The 24224-nt window shown below is 47.5% G+C and overlaps 3 protein-coding genes across 11 annotated transcripts in view; all 3 read left to right on the forward strand.

The window, feature by feature from the left end:
- On the forward strand, nt 1-17736 carry HOXA9 (homeobox A9). Of its 5 annotated transcripts, none has more exons than XM_090046697.1 (3): nt 1-140; nt 15486-15575; nt 16341-17736. In XM_090046697.1, the coding sequence occupies exons 1-3, from the start codon at nt 131-133 to the stop codon at nt 16577-16579; spliced, it is 339 nt and encodes a 112-aa protein (XP_089902823.1). In that variant the 5' UTR covers nt 1-130; the 3' UTR covers nt 16580-17736. The 5 variants fall into 5 exon arrangements, with proteins under 5 accessions (XP_089902823.1, XP_089902821.1, XP_089902820.1 ...); XM_090046695.1 differs by lacking the exon at nt 1-140 and adding an exon at nt 9734-10015 and having other exon boundaries at nt 12368-15575; XM_090046694.1 differs by lacking the exon at nt 1-140 and adding an exon at nt 10274-10892 and having other exon boundaries at nt 12368-15575.
- HOXA7 (homeobox A7) overlaps nt 5-24224 on the forward strand; it is a 26789-nt gene continuing 2569 nt past the window's right edge. Inside the window, exons 1-3 of one of the 5 annotated variants that reach the window (XM_090046701.1) lie at nt 9-140; nt 19259-19700; nt 23548-24132. In XM_090046701.1, the coding sequence (XP_089902827.1) occupies nt 23757-24132 (376 nt within the window). In that variant the 5' untranslated portion in view covers nt 9-140; nt 19259-19700; nt 23548-23756. Of the gene's footprint in view, nt 141-19258; nt 19701-20726; nt 24133-24224 lie in introns of those variants that run through there. The other 4 variants (XM_090046702.1, XM_090046704.1, XM_090046703.1 and 1 more) reach the window with 4 other exon arrangements.
- On the forward strand, nt 5964-9572 carry HOXA10 (homeobox A10). The gene is made up of 2 exons (XM_090046686.1): nt 5964-6919; nt 8118-9572. Exons 1-2 carry the CDS (start codon nt 6088-6090, stop codon nt 8390-8392), a joined length of 1107 nt encoding a protein of 368 aa, XP_089902812.1. The 5' UTR covers nt 5964-6087; the 3' UTR covers nt 8393-9572.

Here is a 24224-nt window from a genome sequence, read left to right on the forward strand (position 1 = left end):
GTTAAATAATTTCACTTTCTAGGTTGAGGTCTGCAAAAGTAGCTCCAGCCGATAGCTTATTGTGAAATCAAATGACTCATTTCCAACGCCTCCCTGAGAAGTTGGACCCTGCTTAGCTTTGGTTGAGAAAATGCGTGGAGGTAAGCGCTTCTATCTGCCCTACATTTGGAAATGAGCGGAATGTGCTGCTATCAAAGTAGTTCTTGGAAAGTTTGGGTGACCTTATATTGTGTTTCAATTAAGCATTTGGGAAGCGGCCAGAGGGGAGAGAAAGCGTTTGAACAAGTTGGTGATTAAAGTTGATACGTGACATAGTATTTAAAGGTGCTTGCTAGATTTCAGCTGATTTTTTTTTTAATCCCAATAAAGTTTTGGCGAGCGGTATGGAAAAACCCACGTTATGTGGAAACATTTTTTCAGAGAATCCTGAAGAGTTCTTCCCATTATAAAAATCCTAGCCCTGGAAATATTATGAAACTTGACATTTATGTGTGGAAACAGTAGGTGTCTTCAATCAAATAGATCTACTGCAACTTACACTGGAAATGACAGATAATTTTGATGTTCTTATTGGACTTGAACTGTGGTATAGTTATAGGCGCTTGGTAACTTTCAGCGGTGGTTTTCTTATTTGCAGCTGGATGTACAGAGTGGTGAACGGAGTTTAAGTCGTTTGTACAAAGAACTAATTTTGTAATCGTTTGGTTATTTAATTGCATATTAAGTCAGTGTTTGGGTAAGGCTAACTTTAAAATATTCCTCAGATCTCCTCCTTCTCCATCTCTCGGTATGCCCCTTCCCCTCTGTGCAGGGCACGTGTTCTGGCTGAAAATTGGTCAAACCATCTCACTTCTATCCTCGCCATAAATCTATCTATTCCAGTCTCCCCTCGCTATAAGCATGTCCCAGGGGTAGTTCAGGAGATTTTTCAGGTTGTTTCTCTTGTTCTTGGCGTTCCACAGGTCTTTTTGTTTTTATAATCCCCATATGAAAATAAAAAAGTGTGGCACTAGGTTTAGCTGCATGCTTTAGCGCACACGTTGCTGCAAGGTGAGCACAGGAAGTTTAAATCTCGAAATCAAATAGGCTCTGTTGAAATATCATTCTCCTCCGTACAGGGAAACCTAGAAAGAGGAGGATTAGAGTTTCCTGCAGTGCTTGGGAGGGTGTGCTGAGAGCAGCCTGGAGAGACTAGGGGAGAGGCCCGGAGGGAGCCTCCCAGAGCGGACCTGGGGACCCAGGGTTTGCATCCCCGATGCTGCAGTCCCAGGGCCAGAATCCTGCTCTCCATGAACCTGCCCGCGGAGACCCAGCCATTGCAAAACCGCCTGTCCCGGCGCCCCTTTGGCCCCTTCCTCCGCACACCACTCAGCTGGGGTTCGGCGTATTGGATACAACATTTATTTTTCCTTGTTGTTCCCCTGCCCCAGTCAATACTCATCTGAATAAATCAAGGGGACCCCAGCAGCCGTTAAAGCGCCCTCTGGTTACAGACTGTTTACTGGCGGCCTTGCTCAGAGGACATCTCAAAAACAACCTGGTTTCTTCCAGTAACTGTTTATGATTTCACATGCCCGGGCTGAGCGTGTTTGGGAGGGACGAGCCCCAAGCAGCTCAGTGTTTACACCGTGCTGTTGGATCCTGGGGGCAGGTCGAGACCGGATCCCACATCTCAGTACAAGGGAGGGCTTTTCCTCAGCTTCTCTCCTGGGCGTTATTTATTTATTTGTTTTTGGTTACATCCTTTTGATTAAATGCTCTAAACCTGCAACTGGAGGCCAATCCATACAGATAGATGTGTCAGGCTAGAGAGGATATTTATATTTTGCATCAAACCCGTACTTAAAGAAAAGCTTGCTGCACTAAGGACAATACATAGCTCGGTTTAAATGTTTAATATTCCTGCCCACCCTATATATCTTGGTAAAAAGGGTGCACTAAAAGGTAGATCGATATATTTAATATTGTATTGATATCTTTAGCGCCCTATTGTTGTTGCTGCTCTCCTGGATTAAGCGCAGTAGGAAGGTTACAGAGCATCCTAAAGCAGCCTTCTTCCTCTGGACCGCATGGAGTAAATCCTTGAGAACCGGCTGGGGTGTCTTTTGTCCTGCTGCATCTCCTGCTCCGGAACCCCTCAGCAAAATACGGTTCTAATCCGAATTAGCAAAGCAGCGCCCAGGACACAAAGGAGATTCCGAGGATCAGGCCTTTAGGGTTAGGATCAAAATTAAATCTCATCCAAAATGTTATAAGGGATAATCCACTGTCAGAGACCGAGATCCTTCTTTCCCCGTCCGGCGCGAAAGAATTTCTAGTAAAGATAAAATGAGTGAGCTAGTCATTCGTCACCTTCCTTGGCATAGACGCTGCTCCTACCCCTCCTGATTGAAAGCCGTCTACCTTGGAACAAATCCAGGAAGAAAAGCACCCTGGCACACACACACCCGGGCTTGACAACTGACAGTTCTAATATTAAATAACTCCGCAGCGATCGCATTCATTTTTTTTGAGCTGTATAAAAGGTAATCTCCAAGCGTGCACCCCGATGGCGCACACGCTCCCGTGACAGCCTGCGCCGCGATTTACATTTTCGCAAATTGCAATTTGCCAATGTCAGAAATAAAAAGCACATTTTAATTAGCATACAGAATAGCATCCGCTGAGTAACAATGTTGTACCTTTCGCTTTACCCAGGAAATAATAAAAGGGATAAATCATTATTTAACACGATGTGTTTAAAATTTTCAAGCCAGAGTTTGCTGGGGCTGAGCTGTCGTTTTTATTTATTTCTTTTTAGTTTTTAATTTTTAGCCTAACCAATAAACCAGCTTAACGACTCTATTAATGCATCCATTATATTTTTCTTAGATCAATAAAGTTTTATTTTGATAGTGCTCTGTGTATGCCCTGAATTTAGATTCCCCACGAAATCACCTTTTTACTTGCTTTGATATTTATTAAACTTTATTTGCTTGTTTTTATATACCCCCAGATGGGGTTTGCTTATATGAGAAGAAAGAAGAAGATACTATTTTTCCTCGTCTGGCATAAACAGTATTTTTTAGCATTTCTTAACAAAACAAAAAAAGGCAGGGTTAATCTTCAGGCGATGTTGCTGAGGGTTTGCAATGTAGTAGCGACACACGATGCATGCCAAATTAGTTCAGTTTATCCAAAATTGACCATTATCTTTTATAGTTAAGAATCAAGTGAACATTATTAGTTTTACTCCACTGGGTTTGATGATGCTAGTTACTATTTGCCTTGGCCTTGTTAGCGATTAAAGAAAGCACAGATAATACACAGCCGAGCTGAGTTCATGATCTAGACTGAGTGCTTTGACCATCAAAGCACCACTGCTCATTCGTATAAACAAAACAGGGAAGGGCAGAGAACTGGGCTCCAATGGCAAGTTATACGAGACTAAGAAACTTGCCTTCGCCTGAAATCAGGCAGCCTGACAAACTCTAAAATCCAATCCCTGCTCGGGAGATCTTTTGCTACAAAAGGCAAAGGTTAAAACACGCTTTATTCCTCCCATTAGTCCCCACTCTCATTATTTTTTTTCGCCCTGATTTCTTGGCGGTAGTAATTAAAGAAACGAAACCCTGCGTTTGTGCTCGCATTATTAAGGCTGACCAGGATTGCACATCTTTTTATGCTCCTTTTTATTTTCTCCCCCCCCCCACCTTAATCAATTTTTTTCGAAGGGCGGTGGTTATTTTACAAAACAGTTTTGGAAAGGTTTCCACCGCTTCTCTTCTATTCCGTAAGGCTTTTAGGTTTGCAAGCACTTTCTATTTAATTTGGCAAATGCAAAACAAACACGCCGCAAGAGCGGACTTCCCCGGAGTAATTTTTATACCTGATTTGTGCAGAGAAATGTATTTGGAACGTGGAGCGCGGAGTCACGTTTCATTTTATTTAGATCTGTATTTATAATGTTAAGCCTATTGATAATAGCCTTCCTGTATACCGGCCAATAAAATGGTTCCTTATATGGTATTAATTTTGTTAGCATGATACGGCTCTCCTAGGAATCTGATAAGGGTTTGTCCATCACACATTAACACATTGTGGGCTCTGTCGACCTGGGGGAGCGCAAACAGTATTCCAGGGGGAACAGTGGGGGGAAATCTCTCTGGGCTGCTGGATCTACCCCCTTAGCATTAAGCCCCGCTTAGCAGGCAGGAGTGTGCGGTGGGATGGAGCTCCTGCCATAACATTGGGGGAAAAGGAAGCCTTTCCATAAAGGTTTTATGGGCACTGCGAAGTTGTAACAACCTCTACCAGGCTACACGGCGTCTCCAGCTGACAAGGGGAAACCTTGGGAGGCCCCGTCTGCCTCGCCTGCCTATGGCAGGCACCACTGGTGTCCCGCTGTCTCGTGTCCATTGCAAAATAACTTGTCAGAGTAGGGAAGAGGGTCCCCTCCGCGTGGGCAAACACGCCGGGATTAACCCACGTGAGGCCTGACAGATCAATAGGTTGGAGGGGAAATGGCCGGAGCTCTGTTGACGCTGTTATTCTTGCCCTGTGCTGCTGGCTGCTTTGAAAGCCAAGGGTAAGCGGCTGCAGAGCGGAGGCTCAGCGATCCGCCTTAGGCAGAGGGGAAGGCGGCGGGTGGTTGGACACACTGCTCCTTGGCCTGGCAGGGCAGAGCAGGACAGGGCTGGGCTGCCTGGGGGAGCCGGGTGTTAGTCTTGGGAGGGGAGCTGCTTCGGGTGTATATCCCAAGCGATGACTTCTGCAATAAACAGAGGAGCCATCTCCCTTGCAAAAACCTGGAGAAATCCCAAGCAGCCCCAGACTTTGTGCATTAAATAAAAAAAAAAAAAGGCCAGCCTTTCTTCGGGCTAGCGCCATGGCTCCGAAGTAGCAGAGTCCAGAGAGGATGGCAACGTGAGCCACCCTTCAGCCATTCATTACAAAATCCATCTCTCCCTCTGTCTGCGTGCCTGGCTGTCTGTCTGCTGTGTGTCTGCCCTGCCCGACGCAGTTCCGCCTTGACTGTACCGCGCTGTCTGTGCCTCGCTGTACAGTCGGTGCCTCGCTGATGAAAGAGCCGGTCCGCTTGAACAGATTAAAAGGGAAAATTATTTCCCTAATGGGAAAATTAAAAAAACAATTACCCAAATATAAACAGAGGCATAAGCGGGGGGGCTTTGGCACCGGGAGACAATCCATTTGAACCCAGGTTTGGCTTCTTTCTGTGACATCCATTTATTTTAAATGAACATCTTTTAAATGTTAATCAGGAAGGGCCCGGCATTAACTAAAGTCTGGGAAGAGGTAATCACAGCGCCAGGTCTCCCATCGTGGCATTACGCCCCCCCTCCCGCCCCACCACCACCACCACCACCCCTCTCTAGCAATCTCGAGGAAATTGCAGACTCGCTTACAATAATAACTGATGCTTTCTGGCTGCGATAGTACTCCGGAAAGAGCTCGTTCCCGGATACTTTAACGCTACCCACGCCAGATCCGTAGGCAGCTCCAAATGGCCCGCGATAAACAATAACAAATTTGATTTTTGGTTCAAGTAGGCAACCGAGTACAATGGCACGGAGCTGAACCGTGAAGAGCAGGGGCGGGGGTCGGGGCTTTATTAATTTCATCACAGACAGAGACCGTGCAGTGAAGGGAACACGCATTACTTCCGGGAAGCCCAACCGGGGGGAAAGAAGCGACAATAAAAGGTTCGTTTATAAACCGCTTCATCCTAGGTACAATAAACATCAGATTGCTCGGCTATTTTATAGTAGTGCATGTGATAATAGAAGAGCATAAGTTATGGCAAGGCTGAAGTCAGGGACTTTTTTTTCCCCTCCCAGCGTGTAAACTCTCTCCCCCCCCCTTTACACACACACACATACAGCCTATGTAGGTGTGTTATGTAGAAATATATATCACACATTAATATACATATATATTCTAAATTCAGAGGTCGACCTGAGACCAGCTCTGTGCATACGAAACCAAACTGGGAGGGGTTGGTGTTAAGGCCTGGGTTTCCATTGGCTGCAAGCATTTGCCGTGGTGCGGGGGTATCTCTAATCATATTCAGCATGTTTTGCACAAGAAATGTCAGCCAGAAAGGGCTATCTACTCCCTTCGCCAAATTATTCCACAACAATGTCATGCTCAGAGAGCCCGGCTGCAAACTCTTTTTTGGTAGACTCCTTGATCAGCTCAGGCAGAGGGGAAACAGGAGGAGGAGGAGGAGGAGGAGGAGGAGGCGGCGGCGGAGGCGGCTACTATCCCAACAGTAGTGTCTACCTGCCACAAGCGCCCGATCTGTCCTATGGGCTGCAAAGCTGCGGACTTTTTCCAGTTTTGAGCAAACGCAATGAAGGTACTTCTCAAAGCATGGTCCCCACGTCTCATCCCTACATGTCAGGGATGGAGGTCTGGCTAGATCCCCCAAGGTCTTGTCGCATGGAAGAGCCTGAGAGCCAGCAGGCTACCTCCTGCTCCTTTGCTCAAAACATTAAGGAGGAGAACTCCTACTGCCTCTATGACTCAGACAAATGTCCTAAGGGGGCAACTGCCACAGATCTATCTACTTTCCCAAGGCTAAGCGCTGAGGTTAGCTCCATGAACAACGTGAGTGGGGTTCCTGTCCCAGGCTACTTCCGCTTGTCTCAAGCCTATGGCACTTCCAAGAGCTACAATGCTGGGCAAGTTGGTGCTTCCCAGTTCACACCGCAGCCCCAAGTTCGTTTTGATACGCCTCCATCTTTGCCTTCAGTCCCAGCAGAAGCGGGGAGGAAAGAGAGCGGAGAGGCTTCCCCCACTACCTTGGCTTGCGTCTCCCAGAGGGAGGAAGAGGCGCAGGCTTCGTCTTCGACTGCAGAAGAGCTCTCCCCAGCTCCGTCAGACAGCAGCAAAGCCTCTCCTGAGAAAGAAACCGTAGGTAAGCAAATAAAAAGCAATGAGGATGATCATTGCATCACGAATGCAAAGGAGGATGCGAGCAGCCTGCAGAGCTGGCAAGAAGCGCCGCTTAGACCGACCTTGTGAACTCTGTAATATTTGGGCGTGGGGATGTAGTAAAAATTAATGTCCATCCTATAGTTTAAAATCCTTGATGGCTCCGCTCTGGGCAACCCTAGCCTGCATGCGGCTTAAACCTATAGAAAACCCCGCTCAGTCTGCCCTAGTGATGCGAAGGTGCCTACCAGATAACAGAGATGTTTGTAAAGCATCCAAAATAAGCAATAGGCAGTGCCAATAAATAAACCTATTAACGCGGTAAGTTGTATTTTACGATCCAGAATGCTTTTCGAAATAACAGGCGCGTTGAAATGTTCCTTCTATGAACTGCTATCAAATTAGACTGATGAATGCACTACCACTAGCCCGCCACGTCTCCAGCAGATAACAGGCTGGTTATTTATTTTTGATTCTGACCCCCGAGGCAAAAATAAAACCCTGGTGGGCCAGGCTGTTAGACTTTCCCAGTGGCTCGTCTCTTGCCTTTTCTTTGCTTTTTAAAAAAGATATAGCCATTAAGTTGCCCCATTGAAAAATTTTTTTAGATAGATACCACTACCAAATCAATGCTGCCTCATTGCCAGCCCGGCTCAGCCCTGTCAGCAAGCCGCCTGCAGGAAATTTTAACTCGCTTAGAAAATAGTCATGAGAGGAAGCTGGGGAGAAGCGTGCTGGGAAGGCGGAGGAAGGCAAGGCAGGGGCCAGAGCTGCAGGTCGCCCTGTTTCTCCGCTCTCCAAAGTCCCCTGGCAAAGGGTGGCCCCGCGGTGAGCTGGCTGGAGCAGGTGCTTGCAAAAGCAAAAGGAAAAGCAAATGCGCAAGGAAAAAAGCAGCTAAAAGGGTAGGAGCAGCGTCGGAGAGGCCGATGAGAAGGCACTTTCCTTGGATTAGCTGAGCAGGGCGCGGCCCCGCTGCCATTGTGCGCAGGAGGAAGGTGGAAGGAGAGAGCCGAGCTCGCCGGGCGGCCGAGGCTGGCGCCCCAGCGCAGGGGTCGGGGTGCCCTGCGGGGCTCCCTCCCAGCCCCGACCCTGCACCGCGACCCGGGGGCGCCGGCGGAGGAGCCCGGCTGCTTGGCCTCGCCTCAGCTCGTAACGTCCCTCTTTTGCTCTCTTGAAACTAGGCAATGCAAAAGGAGAAAATGCAGCAAACTGGCTGACCGCAAAAAGCGGCAGAAAGAAGCGGTGCCCTTATACCAAGCATCAAACTCTCGAGCTGGAAAAGGAGTTTCTGTTCAATATGTACCTGACTCGTGAGCGTCGCCTAGAGATCAGCCGTACAGTCCACCTCACAGACAGACAAGTTAAAATCTGGTTTCAGAACCGCAGAATGAAACTGAAGAAAATGAACAGAGAGAATAGGATTCGGGAGCTCACAGCCAACTTTAATTTTTCTTGATGAACCCATAAACACGTTTTTACGGTTTAAAGAGCCAGTATCATTTTCCTAGGCTTTAGTAATCCGCACCTGTATGGATTAAGGATTTTATACATTCTCAATATGTCCATAACCTCTTTATAGGTATTTCTGGGGGAAAGAGCCATAAAACCGTGCACAAAATGCCATGTATGTACCGCCCTCGGTCCACTACAGCTTCCTCGCTCTTATTGTTCCTTTAGTTCTTGAAAGACAGAAATATTATTTCGAGAGCTGCAAATAGTTTTTTCCCCCCTCTTCTCTCCCCAAAATGTAAACAATCCCAGTTAAAGGCACAATACAATGTTCAATGATAGAAGGGATGTCTCGGTCGTATTTAGCTGAATAATGCATAATTGAAGCCTTGGCAATCTTCTCCATAAGAGAAGCTTAGCTTTTCTTGCAAAAAAAAAAAAAAATCAGGGCTTGCAGTAATGAAACACAGGCATGTTTTAAAACGGAGGGCTTCGTGGGGACTGGGATGAAAAGCGATTTTCTTTTCTTTTCCCTTTTCCTCCCTTTCTGTCTTCTTCTTTTCTAAAAAAAAAAATCAATATTACAGCTTTAAAATTGGCCAGGAAAATGAAACCTCTTCTCTTTAAGGATACAAAAGGTCTCGTGTTACTTCTGGACTAAATTATTACACTTACCTCTGAATTTCTCTCTCTCTTTCTGGTTGTAGATATTTACTTAATGTAGTTTTGCTTAAATTTGTGGGATTAATGAATTTTTGTCTATGAGGTACGTTACCGTTGGTAACGCGTGACAAGCACACAACAATTTGCCCTGTCTTGAGAAAAAATAGTCACTTTTTCTCACTAAGTTCATCGAGAAGTGTCTAAGGCGAACATCAGAAGGACTTTCTGAGCCAGAGTTGAAGGTAGGGAGGGAAAATATGTCGTCTTTCCTTTATACTGTGAAGCTACATGCATTAAAAGGGTCAAACGTGGAGGTGCAAAGAAAAAAAGGAGGGGAAAAAACTATAAATACAGATATGTATAAATGTCTATTATTAAAATGCCGAAACTGTTTTAAGCAAATGCATTCTATCGTTATTATAAATGTTAGTTCTAGCTATATCTAGTTCTTACCTTAAATCGGAATAAATTAATATTGTAATGCTGCTGTGCGTGAAAAGACGATGTTTATGTTCTCATAGAAGAATAAAAGACGTGGAATGAATCCTTTTAATTTTACCTCTTTTTGTGACTGTTTATCCTCAGGTTCTACTTTATGTCTTCGAGAACTTTTTACAACAGGCATAGTTGCCTTACCCCCCTGCAATTACTTTAGGAATCTATTTAAATATTACCTAGACGGTCGTAATTTGTCTGGGCCATATAGCAATGGTGCTGTAAGGTTTGTCGGCTTTTGTTCAGTTTTATGACTTGCTAGTATATCTGGATTGTTGCTGTCTTGGACGAGTGGTTTCAGTTGAGTGAGGAGCTGCACAGACAGAGGAAGCAAATGACTATTTCTTGAGAGTAGGGGATTGATTTTTTTTTTTTAATCAAACACCTTTCACCGGGCTGAGATCTTTTAACTGCGGAACACTGTGGGGGAAAAAAACTCTAGCTTTCCAAGGGCTCGGAAGAAATCGTAAAGGTGAGCACATGGAAATGAGGGGCTGGAGGTCTTGTTTTTCTTCTCCGACAGCTTCTAGCCGTGTTTGCCCACTCGGGCGCTCTCCCCTCGATACCTGGCTGCATGTGAACGGGCTTGTTTGCGAACCGCTCTCTGCCTCCCTGCTGCATGCGCGGCTAAGGGACTCTTGCACAAAAGCGACACAAAATCTAGGGCTCGGATAAGGGCTCCGGCTAACGCTTCCTTGGGGGAGGGCGGGGGGGAAGGGGCCGGGGGGGGAATAGACTTTGAACCCGGGCTTATGGCGAGTCTTTAGTTTTTTATGAGGTACCATTACCGCGCACGGCCTTTCTTCCCTTTTTCATTTGCATGGAGCCCTTCTCCGGGGGGAGAGAAGGAGCCAGACTCACAGGAGACACCCCCCCCCCGGCTGGAGCAGCGCTGTGTGCTAGTGCCGGGCGGGTGCGGGGCGGCGGGGGCTGCGGTCACGTCTCTGGTTTTATCTTTGTAGCGGGATCCCTGCCTGCAGAGCCGGCTGCGGGGAGCGCCGTGCTCAGAGCGCCGAGAACTGCTGTGTGGTTTAGGTAGTTTCATGTTGTTGGGGCTCCACCTTTCTCTCTACAGCACGAAACTGCCTTAATTACTTCAGTTGAAATCGTCACCAGGTATGCTAGTGCGGGGTGGCTTCTTCCCGAAGAAACCCTAAGGCTCGAGCGCTCGGTAGGCGTCAAGTCCCAAAGCCATTGTGTGTCCTTCTGCCGCGGAGGAGCCCGGGCCTCTCCCGCGAGCGCGCCGCGCAGACCAGGGGACGTGGTGGCCGGCTCGTCAAGGTTAGCCGGCTCGGAGGCCGGGCTGCCGGCCTAGGGGGCTCGCCTATCTCGCCGAGGCTCCATTCAAGGTCAGGTGCGCTCTGCCCGGTGCCCCCGGGGGCCCGGGGACCTCGCTATGGGGCTGGAGGGAGATGCTGAATGCCTGCTAGTGACATGCGTGCAACCCTCCTGAACTGGCTCCTTGCCCCGCGGAAGCCCCCGGAGGCTGCGATCGGCCGCAGGCACGGGCTTTGCTCGGACCTGATTTTGGACGGGGAGGGGGACGGGGGGGGTGGGTAATCGGAGCCTTGCTTTCGGGGCTCTGCGGCTCCGGCCCCGCTCCGGGTCCCCCCTAGACCCCCGGCCGCTTCTCCGGCCCCCGCGCCCCGGCCCCCGCGGAGCTCGCCAGAGGTGTGGGGGGGGACCCAGAGGTGATTTAAAATAGGCGAAGCCCCCGCGGGTCGCCTCCAGCTCACAAGGCCTCGGTTACGATCATTATTGCAGTGTGCCGACATTCCTTTGAGGCTGCACGAGCAACAGCGACCTCTCTGGGTCTTGAGCAGGGAAGCCAGAGCTGCCTTTTGTGTGCCCAGACCCAACAGGCAGGGGAGCCTGCAGCCCGGGCTAGCTCATGTGCCCCATACTTATCGCTAGCATAAGTGAGCAAGAGCCCTCCTGGCTGGAAGGACCCGGGGAGGGCTGGGGAACGGAATAGCCTTTCATTAGCTTGGTCCTGCTGGGCTCACTCGTTGTGGGACACTTCTCCGAGCTCCCATGCGCGGCAGTGAATAAAACTCGTTTGGGAACTGCATTTTCACTGCTAATCTGGACGTGCTCTAACTGGTTCCTTATCCGAGGGGACCAGAGTCAAACCCTGCTCTGGCACGGCAGGCTGCTCTGTGTGTGTGAGTGAGTGTGAGTGAGTGTGTGTGTGTGTGTGTGTGGTCATGGTTGTTTCACCGTGTGTCTGGCGATGGGTATGTGTGTACCCGTGGGTGTACGCATGGAGAATCCGGCTCTCCAGGTCTGCCTGTGCTGTATTTCGGTGCGGAGCGTGTCATTCCAATTGTTGACCCTTTATCCCGCCTTCTCCTGGAGTCTCTCTCTTTTTTTTTCTTTGTCCTAATTATTATTATTTAATACCTGGAACGGCTGAGTTCACAATCAGGGTCTGCAAGGAGTCCTGGCCCACGCGATCCTGAGTCCCAGCTCACTGAGACTCCTGCTCCCCTACAGACTCCCAGCCCCACACCCCTGCTCAGCAGTGTATTTGGAGGGCAGCTGCCTTTGCTTTTGCCTTCAATTACAAATAGCAACACGCTTCCTGGGTGCACAATCTTATTGCTCCCTGGCACTTGCCTGTTGTGATAGTCCCGGCCTGGTGGGTGGAACCATTTTCTTTTTCATGGCTGCAAATAAAAAAGAAAAACAAATCTTCCTGCTTAGATAGCCCGATAAAATACTCCAATTTTTTTTTATAACACACACACATGCGTATTTGTGGTGTTTCGAGCCCAGGCCGGTAAACGAGCGTGGTTCTTAAATGTTGCAAACTCTCTTGCAGTAAATAATAATCTCCATCGCCTAATTTGACGAATTGCAAACGGATTATGGAAAAACTCGCCGTGGAAGGAAAACAAGCGAGAGGCACATATTGAGTACGAGCATTCCTGATCGCTGGACAATAATGCTATTTATTTGCCTTATTTTTAATTCCAGATGGCTTTACACCCCCCCACGCCGCTTGAATCTTGGCATTTGGGGTGGGGGGCTCGGGGTGCATGGAAATCAGCTCCCTTCGTTTAAATGCTAGCGTTATAGTTATGAACAGGAGGACTGTTAGTTTTGGTAAGCGACCCAAAAAATGGGAAATGAAGCGCGTTGCGAACCCAAAGCCTAACGCAAACAGCCAGGACTCCCGCAGCCCGGGAGCCCCGCTTCGCCACAGCTGACTCTTACTAATACATACGAGTGACGTCGAGTTCCGTCTTTCCAGGAAAGAAATACAATGATATTTTTCTGTGACTGCATGTCAGTGCGAAGGCCACCGACTAGCTGGCACACAGCTTTATTTGTATTTTTTAAATAAATAAAATAAACTGGATGGAGCATAACGGACCGCCCTTCGCCTGGTATGTCTGTGGGTGTTTGATTTGGGATTTTTTTTTTTTCAAATCCTAACTGCAGGGTCTGGAACCAGAGTTGCGACTGGTTCTTGTAATCTCCGATCGGGAGAGGCAATGTTGCAAAAAAAAAAAAAAAAAAAAGGCTCTGTGAGATTTCGGAGGAAGCTGTTGGGAAGACATGAAAAGGAAAAAAGAAGAGAGGGAGGCAGAATGGGGGGAGAGCAAATAGGAACGTAAAGCTAATGAGAAACACACTTTTGCATGCACGTGATTTTAATTATTACACGCTTTGCTAGGCTGTAGTTGGAATAAGGGTTTTCAGAGCAGTTGAGAGGTTTCCGGAGATCCTTGGTGTTGATTTTTTTTTAATACCCCTTCCCCCTTCGTTGCCCGGAGCCCGCCGAGTCAGCGGAGCAAATGATGAAGCCAATTGTCATTTTTTCCCCCCTCTCTCGCAATGTTGGGCCAGAAGTTTAATTCCTAGCACTGGACTTGATCTGGGCGTGCCGTAGCACTTTTGTGCTTGAGGGCTGTAACCCTCCGCTCCGGGTCGGCGCTTGCCCAGCCACGGCTCCTGCCGGCGTCTAAATAACTATATTTGCACCTCCGGCTCGGACTCTTGCAAAGGTGGGCCCGTGTGCGAGGGCAGCCGGGCGCCTCCGGCAGCCAGGGGCACAGCGGCTTGGCTGCCTGTCCGAGAACGGATCTCCCCGACCCGCGCTTCCCTTCTCCTCTCCCGCTCCGGCTCTGCTCGCGTTTTAGCCACGCATAATGCCGCGGGTAGCACCTGGCTGTCGCGTCCTGGGTGGACCGGGAGGCGAGTGGACTCGGGAGTCCTGGACGCGGATCCAAAGAGCTTTCGAGCAATGTGCCCAGCCAAGCCAGCACTGGCGCGGCTCTGCCCAAGTCAATGCGACTTCTCTCCCTTTAATTATGCACAGTCCGGGATATTTTTGTGCTCCGAGGGTTTTAATAGCACTGGCATTGACAGTGCTCCAGGAGTGCGTCCGGTGGCTCCTTTCCTCTCTCCCCAGCTCCGGTCCCCGGAGCTGCTCGTCCCGCCCAAGTGCTCCCAGCATCGGCCATACGCAGCCAGCCATTCATTCACCCGTGGATCAGCTCAGATGAGGAGGAGGACTTGATTTGATTTTTTTCTGGAGGCAGAGAGGTTCTCGCCGGGGCTTTCCACGGGGCGGCCCGGGGGCTGGAGGGCGCTCTGCGGTGCTGGGGGAGAAGCGGTGGCTGGGCAAAGTCCGAGATGCGAGACTCGCTGGTGTCTATACGCACGCAATGGCAATACCGATTCAAAATGCGTGTCGGCGCGGCGCGGGCCCGCGTGGGGAGGACACGCCACGGAGAGCCGTCTCGGGAAGGGGATCTGCTGGATGTGACTTCTCGCTGCCAGCCCGGCTTCAGCTCTGAACTCAGCGGAACCGTCTTATTTACAGTCACTTCCCAAACTAAACACAATAGTATAATTTAACCTTTGGAAGCACTCGTAAATTTTTACTGCTGTGAAACACAGCGATGCAAATGAACACGCTCGTAGTTACTGACTTAATAACAACCCCGTGGCTCCTGCAACAATAACTCCTTATGAAATATAATAAATATAGATTTAAATACAGTACGCAGCCACTGCTATTTTGCTTTCTTTATGGCTTCAATTATTGTATAATTTTATGTGAAGGTCTCCGATCACCGGGATTTCGCAGGGAACGCGCCCCACTGATGGGATGATTAATTGTGATATAAAATAGTCCGCTTAAAAAGGGGGAGTCCTACCGAATCCGATCTTTTAATCTCCGCTGGCCACAATTAAAACAAACTTTATCGTACCTCTCCAATACCCCTTTGCATAAAAACATATGGCCGCGCTATAAAAATTATGACTGGAAAACACTGACCCATTAATAGCCTGCGGACTGATTTATACTTTATTGTTCTGCTGCCCGGGCACGTGACTGCGGCAGCCAATGGGCGGCCAGGCAGCCTACAACTTATTAGGTGACTGTACTTCTTCGCAAGGACCAAGTTGTTACATGAAATCTGCAGTTTCATAATTTCGGCCGGTGCCGCTCCGTGTGTGTCGTATGGCCATGTCGACGTCAGGGACCCTCAGCAATTATTACGTGGACTCGTTCCTCATTCACGAGAGCGAAGACCTGGTGCCGTCCAGATATGCCTCTGCTCCACTGGCCCAGCCACCGCGACAGCCCGCCCTGAGCGAGCACCCCGAATTCGCCCCCTGCAGTTTTCAATCCAAAACTTCAGTCTTTAGCACGTCCTGGAGCCCCGTGCACCCGCCGAGCGCCGGGAACGTGCCCACTGTGTACCACCCGTATGTGCATCACCAGGCACCAATGGCAGCGCCTGACGGCAGGTACATGCGGTCGTGGCTGGAGCCCATGCCGGCCTCGCTGTCCTTCCCCGGGTTACCTTCCAGCAGGCATTACGGCATTAAACCTGAACCGCTGGCGGCCAGAAGGGGTGACTGTACCACGTTTGACACTCACACTCTGTCTCTGTCTGACTATGCTTGTGGTTCTCCTCCAGCTGATAGGGATAAGCAAAGCCACGAAGGTGCGTTCTCGGAAAGCAACGGAGAAAGCGAGCCCAGCGGAGAGAAACCCCAGCTGGATCCTAGTAAGTGCGCCCTGGGCTGCAGGGCTCCGGGCTGGCCGCGGGGAGGTGGCCAGCCGGGCTGCTCCTCTGGCCGGCGCTGCACTTGGTGCGCGGCTGAGCCCCTGGCTGAGGAGCTGGGGCTGGGAGGGGCTGGGGGAGGGGGTTTCCAGGTAAAACTCCTGTCATCCCCCCCGGGCACAGAGCGGAGGCAAATCCCCGGGAAGCTGAGCTGAGCTGCTCTGCCGTGCCCCGGGCTCGCGGTGGGCAGGGAGGCAGAGAGCTCCCCGAGCCCTGGATCTGCGGGGTGGGAAGCGCTGGCTCCTCGAGCCATCGGCGCTGAAAGCAAGGCTGGGAAGAGCGGCTCCCAGCGCTCACCTCTCAGCAGCCGGCTCCCAGCTCCCAAACCCGGGGTGGCAGGAGCCCGCGGGAAGCTTTTCCCATGTCACGCTCCTGCGCTTGGTGCTGCCCGGGCTGGGACGGGGCTGGGCTGGGACGTGTGGCGAGCGGTGGGGGTGGGAGGAGTGGGGTAGGAGGGAAGGTCCGATTTAAAATTACATTCAATAAACAATAAGAAGGAGCGAGGAGGCGGGGGCAGCGCCGCGCGTGCGGGGCTAGGTGACCTCTGCCTGTGTCTGGATTTTGATTCTATTGTGTCGAAGCGTCCTGTATGTCTGCTGAAAGGAAAGGAATGTCGTAAACTCTAATATCAGGCTACCTCCGCTTGTAAAGTCAGCCTCCCCCCCAGCCTGCCCACCCTAAAGTTGTGCCTGCTATGTTTCTGTGCAGATAACCCCGCTGCGAACTGGCTCCACGCGAGATCCACCCGAAAAAAGCGATGTCCTTACACCAAGCACCAAACGCTGGAACTGGAGAAGGAGTTTTTGTTCAATATGTATCTCACTAGGGACCGCAGATACGAAGTGGCGAGGCTGCTCAATTTAACTGAGAGACAAGTGAAAATCTGGTTTCAGAACAGGAGGATGAAAATGAAGAAAATCAACAAAGACCGAGCAAAGGATGAATGATGAGGATGACACCCAGGTTCACTGAAGGGCGGGGTGGGGGGGGAATCCTCCCCTCGATCCCCACTACCCAATGCGACTGTTTGGGCCTCATGTTTGTTATGGCAATTTCTGATCCTTAGTGTACCTTGTAACAGTAGCATGGAGATGTCGCTTTGCCAGTGCTATTCAGGAGGTACTGTAACACTTTTTCATTTTATAATAGGAAAGCAAAAACAAGGAAAAAAAAAGAAAAAAAAAAGGGCATTACTGCGGAAGGCTGTTGGTTGGCTTGTATAAATCTACCTGTTTCTTCACGTACGAAAAAAAATCAAAAAACTAAAAAACTACCTTTTCATAATGCACAACTATTTACGGACTGTATAGTTTAGTCTACGTAGTTAATTTTATTTGCTCTTTGCGCGGCAGAGAGAGGTCTGCTATGATACTTGAACACTGTGTTTTATTGTGGTAATTATGTTTGTGACTCAATTTATGTGCTTGGGTGCTGTACCAGATGTGATTGTGTAAGCTAGAATTCAATTTGAACTCAGGTTGTTTATGATAAAAAAAAAGTTGCATAGAGTATAGCTCTGTAGTGTAATAAGTCTTTTATGTATAATTAGACAGTTAACCTTTGATTGTAAGCAAAATATATATATATCCCAATTTAAACACAAAAAAGAAGAAAAAAAAGTCTGCCCGGGATGTCTAGGAATTACGGTTCTCAAACTCGTTCCAAGCAAGTCATTTTAGTATGCACAGTTGATATATATATAGTACTGTCTTTGTCAGTTGTATATATAATCTATATATTAAAGAAAAAAGTAAATAAACGGACTAGCTTAAATATTGTTTTTGCACCAGTGAGCAGTTATCAGATATCGGAGCTATACATATATGTGAAAAGGGTAACTACCTATGGTTTACGTTTTAATTTTAATCAAATAATTTGATGCTTATTGTAATGGAGTTTAATTTTATTGATAATAAATTATACACAATAAAAACCTACATTGGGTTATTGTAGATTTGTATCGATGATAAAAAATTTGGGAAGTTATGTTTATGCAGAACATACACTGTATATTTTGCAATAGTTACCTCATGGCCTACTGACCAAATTGTTGTGTTGAAATGATATTTAACTTTTTGCCAAATAAAATATATTGATTCTTTTATATTTTGTGATGTTTTAAGATCATTGAGGTGGTGCTAGTAGCCAGACTATATAGCCCCGTTTGAATGGGGCGGTTAGGAGAGCTGTAGTGGGGGATAGGCTCTTTATCTGCTCTGGGGTAAAATTAGGCACAGCTATAGCAGACCCAAACCTATGCAAACGAAGGAAGATCTTCTCTTTGCTTAACCGAGAGACCGCAGGCAAAAAAAAGCACCCAGATATTTTTATGGAACCCAGTGCTTAGAAAACATAGGAAATAAGCCATCTCCAATAGTGAGGGGCCATGGTCTGCAGTTAACACGTTTCAATGAAGATTTTAAAAGAGCAGGACTAAAATCCTGAAGGTATTTTCCAGGGACAATAATGTAAATGGATTAGACAGTCTAATTTTAGCCGGCCCTGTTAATTAACCCACTATAAAATGTACCATATTACTTTGCCTTCACCAATAGATCCATTTTAAATTCCAGAAATAATATAACATGCAAAACCTGTCCTTTTGAAAAAAAAAAAGCCTTTCAAGCATTTTTTTTATCCCTTGTCCTATATTGGATTGGCAATTTTGTTCTCTAAAATGCCTTATGCCAAGTAAAAATAACACGTTGCCTTTTATTGTCTCCTAAGATTGAGAGGGGAAAAAAAGCTTAAGGATAATTATAATTTATTAGATCACTGCTGGTCGCCGGTTTCGTCCAGTGGAGGAGATAGGCTGCTAAGCAGAGTGCCCCAGGAAATTCATTTTTTAAAAAGAGGGGAGAACATTTATTTTGGGTGAAAGACCTCCCCCCCTTCCAACCCAGAGCTGAGTAATCCAAGAAAAAAGCGAAGTCTGTGAGCTGCGTTTGGTTATCCCTGTTTTGGGCGGACATTTTGCCGCTTAGAGGCTAGCCTCCAAAATACGAGGCATACAATGCCCTTCTCCTCCAAACCAATATCTGCAAACACGAAGAAGAAATGCCTTGTTTGGGAATAGATATATATTTCAGAAAGACAAAATAAAAAATAAAAAAGACAGGACACTTATAGTCACAAGTCTTGGCATACGATGTTGTTAGGAAAATTCAGAGCCATACAGTGCAATAAAAGAAAATGACCGCTATAACCGTTTATGGGGTGTAAAACGCTACAGGGCTCAAGACAAAACTTAGGGAGCTCGCAAGAAGTTTACGGATGTGCAAAAGCGCGGGGAGGGAAGGGGCATCCTTCAGCTTCACCTTTTTATTTCTTGTTAAAGAAATCCCTGGTAAGTTTGGATGTGTTAGAATTAGTAAAAGGGAAATAGTTCTGGTGCCCACACACTCCCCAAAGCCCCTAATTGATCCCTGTTCCAGGGGTTGGGGATGTTCGGACGCCCTCTGTTGTTGCAGACAGAGGAAACTTCAAAGAATCAGCATTAAGAGTGTGTAATAAATGACGGGTCTGCAAACTGTCTGGAATTCGACTCTTAATGAGTTTACAACTGTCCAGCCACAATTAAGATTTTCTACAAAAGCCTTTTCATTTGTTTTGTCTGGCTGTTTCAGATAAAGCGGGTGAGCGGAAATAGCTACCTTTTATTGGCCTTCCTCTTCTGAAATCTAGGCTCGAAGGTGAACGTTTATCTTTAATGGATTTGCAAGGGGAACGTTTTGTGTAATTACGGCTGCTTCGCCGAGCAGCGCCGGCTGCAAACTTCACTGGCCCCGTATCGTTCATGATTTGCAATGTCCCGAGCGGAGCAGCAGATGGCAGTATGATTCCATGAAAACAGCCGCCGACCCGCCATGAAGGGCCCTGCCAGACCCCTGAAAGCTTCTAAAATGTCGACTTTATAGGAGCATAACTGGATTTGAAACAACTAATTTGATCTTAAAAAGGGCCAATAGATTATGCGCAGGGCACGGCATGAGTGATGCCCCGGTGAAAAAGAATACAGCTAGTATCAGAGTGGCCTTGTGACCCAGCTTAAGTACAGTCACTGGAAAGGTAAACTTTACTCTCAGTGTTTAATGTGCTGTTTATTTCTCACTTCCAAAGCCGCTTAGTTAGCAGAAGCTGGTGAAGCCCTGATGCACTACTACATTCGCATGTCACCTTCCCCTTTAATTTTTTTTTTTTTGTTGCATATATTAAGCATCATACAGTTAAGCCTATAAACCGAGTGTTTTGATCTCGGTCGGGACTTTGCTAGATGATTTTATCTGATATTTGGAGAAGCGGGAGTTACCACAATATTATCTACCGTTTCACAGGGAGGGTCTGTCCATTTTGCGATTTGCTGTGGCCTTTGTATGGGGAGAGGACACTGAGTCAGATCATTCCCAGGGAGCCTCTGCTTGCTTTCCCAGCAGACACGGCCGCGGGGAAGGTCCCTTCAGGAGGCGGCGGTGGTCCATACCTTCATTTGAAAATGACGGTATTTACCGACAACTGCGATTCTTCAATGGCAGCCTTTGTTGCAAAAGTAGATGCAAAAAGAAAAGCACGGCTTGTGCCCCCCCTCCGTTTCCAGGTCTGTGGGACACGGTGTCATTATATTACAGAAATGCTGATCTGCATGCAGACACCGCGAGCTTGAGATGGCTCTAAAACATCCTTCTGAAATCCCCCCCTATCTCTTATTTCGATCCCCCCCTGGCTTTTTCCCCCTATTTTTCCGTTGTGTTTTTGTTGCTTTCCTGCTTCGCCCTGACCGAGCGGAGGAGGGTGATGCTTTTCGGAACCGGTGGTCAAAGCGAGAGAAATTACAATCGGAAAGAAAATAATAAGGAGGGAAAAGAAAACACAGAACGCGGTCTGAAATATTAATGTTACATCTCTCCAGTTAAAGCAAACCAAGTAAATCATTCGCGCCATAGGATTTAACCACTTAGTGTATCTTTGATTTATATTTCTTTAAACCGAATGCCATTTCTTCCAGCCAAACTTCAGGAGCAACGAGGAAGGAGAGCTCCTTGTAATTTCCCTCCCCCCCCCCAAGTCATTTTAAATCTATTTTTCTTTCTAGGAGTCAATCGGATTTTTTTCTGGGAGTCACTCTACTAGGGGCAGCCCTGCTGGACCTCTGTCTGCTTTAGCAGTGGCGACCAGGGCTCGAGAATTGTTATTTTTCTTCCTCGGATAGTAACATTATGTCGAAATGAAAATATGCCCATGCACTCCCATAGCAAGCGATACCTGGCCCCGGCATATGCATGACACTACTCCGATTCCTTTGTTTAGATCTATCCCAGTAGAGCGACAACAGATTTGGAAACATCAGTTGCCTTCAGTATCACAGTTACATCAAGATATTACTGCAACCACAAGCGATAAGCAGTGCCCCCAGATTGCTTATAACTTCTGAGGACGGTTTTGCCTCTACCTTCTGCATCCTGGCAAAGCTCTCAATGCAATAAGAAATCCTCCCGCTTTCTTCGTATACAAACCCAGGGATCCCTCCTAAGGCACTTTGTAAACAAGGGGGGACGTCGGAAAAGTGACATTCCGACGCGCGCGGCCCGGTTGTGCTGGAAGACAGGACTTCATTGCAATGGGAAAGTTGCTTTTCCAGAAAGCGCTTGCACGGATGCAGCCCAGTGGCCCGCTCTGGTGTCCAGTCCAGGGGTGCTGGTTTAATGGTGTTCAGCCGAATCTCTGGGGGCGGGGGGAGGTGGGAGGAAGGAGGAAAGCTAACCTTTCTTCGGGCCCCTAGTGAGTTTTATTCACTGCAACTTCCTGCGGAATATGAATATTATTTACCAGGCATGACAGCCAAAGGCGCAGGGGAAATAATCATAAAGTGGGGCTTCGATATTACTGCCCGGATTATTATTGTTTTTAAATATCTATTTTTCAGCGCGGCATAGAAGTGTGGGCGACCACTGCAATGAGCACTGGAGACCCAGCTAGGACATTGCATTATCAATACCCCCGTCTAGACATTGGTTATGTTTGCTGTTTCTTTCTTCTTGCATCTTGGTCTGTTGTCACCAGAGGAGCAATTTATTGGTCTAATGCCATCGAATTCAGCCTCTTTGATCTTCTTAGTCGTCGTGCATTCGTTTAGCTTCTTGGGCCTTCAGTTCTTTCAGGAATGCTTTTTCTTCTGGGATTTTGTCTCTCTGTTTTTGCGACTACTGCAGTAGATATGTCTGATATTCCCGAGCCAAAAATGAAGGGGAAGCTGTTTACTCAGCCGCCGGTTCGGGACTGCGAACAACAGCAGTGTCTATACATGTTTCGTCCCTGGCAAATGCCTCGAGGTAGCCGCAGCATTTGCATAGTCTTTACCGCAAATATCTAAATGATTTCGGTTTAGGCAATTTCACTTCTCTCCGTGCCCTGTATTCAGAGGGCTGCAATACTCCCACGTAAACAGTGTCCCTCCGAGCCCCCACCCCCCTTTCTATTTTCAAAACGTGAACTTTAGGGTCCGTGCGAAATATAGCCAAGAACAGTTTTAACTGGTGAGAAGGTCTTTGTACACAGGGCACCAAACTCTATAATTTAAAGGAGAATTTCCGGGGCAATTCCATTGTGCTCCTTCCAGTTTATGATGTGCAATATAGCAGGGCAGTAAAAGCTGTCTTTACCAGGACTCCCTGTCTGAGGGAAGGAAACTCTTTTTACGATCCGTTTAAAGGAAGGGTACGGTGCAACATCCTCAATGGAAAGTCATTCTTATTGTTGGGAGGCTGGGGGTTTAGAAAATCAGGAACCTTATCGGTGATCTCAGTGTAGCCTTGCCATCTCCAGCTTAGGACGGGAAGGTAGGTCCGCAGAGAGGTAAAGCAATAGGTCTGAAGCCCTACGGATGTGGTGGCTCCAGGACTTCCCGGTTTTTAAAAAAGGTGTTCAAAGAGAGATGTCCTTTTTTTTGCTACTGAAAGGGGACGGGGGTTGAATTATTCTCCTATTAAGCACAGTGAACCCGTCATAACCGCAGCCTTAACTTTAGAAAATCAGCGACTGGGTGATTATAAATAAAAAGCCCGATCGATTATTAATTCGCCTTTGAAATACGGGGAGTGGGCTGTATTGGACGGGCATGGTTTGGCAGCGGGTGCGGGGTACTCTTAGCAGAGCCAAAGGGTATCGATATTCTTCCAGAACTGTTAGCTTCTTCTGACACATCCTGATTTGGGGGGAAAAAAGAAGGAAAAAAAGACAGAAAAGCATTTCTTCAGCCACCCCATCCTGATCCATCTAGCCGAAAGCGATTAGCAGAACTTAGCGTGTCAATATCTTAATAAATCTATTCGCAAATTAGGAAGCCCAGTACATAATTATTTCACAACTTGCTTTCCTCGAGGAAAAAAAAAAATCCATGCATGATTAACAGAATCATTTCAACATTTTTTTATATTAGCCACATGGTTTCAGTTTACTGCAGAGACTTTTTTTTTAATGTGCAAGATGTGCTTTCTTCCCCCAAAATATACGGAATATGGAGCAGCCCAGGACTCTGACTTGTGTTCATTAGGAAGTCAGAGCTGGTGCACGGGGCTACTATGCAAGTCCGACTTGGCGGTGGCTTTTTAAGCAGAGAAAAAAAAAAGTGTGTGTGTGGGGGGATAGAAAATAAAAAATAAGTTGAAAGGCAGGCGAAATATATGCCTAGCCATATCTAGCTTGTCTACATCAATACAGCCCTGGAATAGGGAGATTTACATAGCACAACACTCGGCTTAAATTTCACTGTAGACCCAAATAAATCTCTGTTTATTTACTTCCCGTACTTTATTGGGATCTTACAAAATACCGTCTACCATGTGCCAGCCTTAACCAAAAAAAGCCCCCTTGTCTTTAATTTGTTAGACATATATTAGATCCTCTTCCCCTTCCATTATAGGATACTGTGAGACACGCTGATCTATACCACCTGTGATGCAGGCGGAGATTGGAGGACGGGGTCATATGACTGGTCACGTGCTGGAGGCAGCTCAGTCCAAAAGAAAATGGGGTTTGGTGTAAATCTGGGGGTGTAATGTTATCATATATCACGCTACCTCGTAAAACCGACACTGAAGCCTACCGGACAACAAATCACAGGTCAAAATTATGAGTTCTTCGTATTATGTGAATGCTCTTTTTAGCAAATATACGACGGGGGCTTCTCTTTTCCAAAATGCAGAGCCTACTTCTTGCTCCTTTGCAAGCAACTCTCAGAGAAGCGGCTATGGACCAGGCGCTAGTGCTTTCACCTCCTCCATGCCTGGCTTGTACAATGTGAACAGTACCATATATCAAAACCCGTTCTCTTCCGGATACAGCCTGGGCTCTGACGCCTACAACCTGCATTGTTCCTCTTTTGATCAGAACATTCCCGTCCTCTGCAATGATCTAACCAAATCCAGCTGTGAGAAAGCGGAGGAAAGCAACCTGCACAACCAGGCAGAGGCTAATTTCCGGATATACCCCTGGATGAGGTCTTCAGGTATGGGGAACGGAGAGGGCAAGAGCGACGGCAGCCAGGCGAATATGTAGCCAAAATGACTGTCAGCACAGCCTTTATGGTTTTAATTATAG

This window comes from Crocodylus siamensis, chromosome 5, assembly GCF_052110815.1.
Source record: "Crocodylus siamensis isolate JL-2025a chromosome 5, ASM5211081v1, whole genome shotgun sequence".
NCBI lineage: Eukaryota > Metazoa > Chordata > Crocodylia > Crocodylidae > Crocodylus > Crocodylus siamensis.

Excerpts from the sequence above, each read along its gene's own strand:
- HOXA9 (XM_090046695.1), top strand. The coding sequence starts at position 15,023 with ATGGCCATGTCGACGTCAGGGACCCTCAGCAATTATTACGTGGACTCG. Across the intron at positions 15,576-16,340 it reads GAAACCCCAGCTGGATCCTA|ATAACCCCGCTGCGAACTGG; the intron begins GTAAGTGCGCCC and ends GTTTCTGTGCAG.
- HOXA10 (XM_090046686.1), top strand. The coding sequence starts at position 6,088 with ATGTCAGCCAGAAAGGGCTATCTACTCCCTTCGCCAAATTATTCCACA. Across the intron at positions 6,920-8,117 it reads TCCTGAGAAAGAAACCGTAG|GCAATGCAAAAGGAGAAAAT; the intron begins GTAAGCAAATAA and ends TCTTGAAACTAG.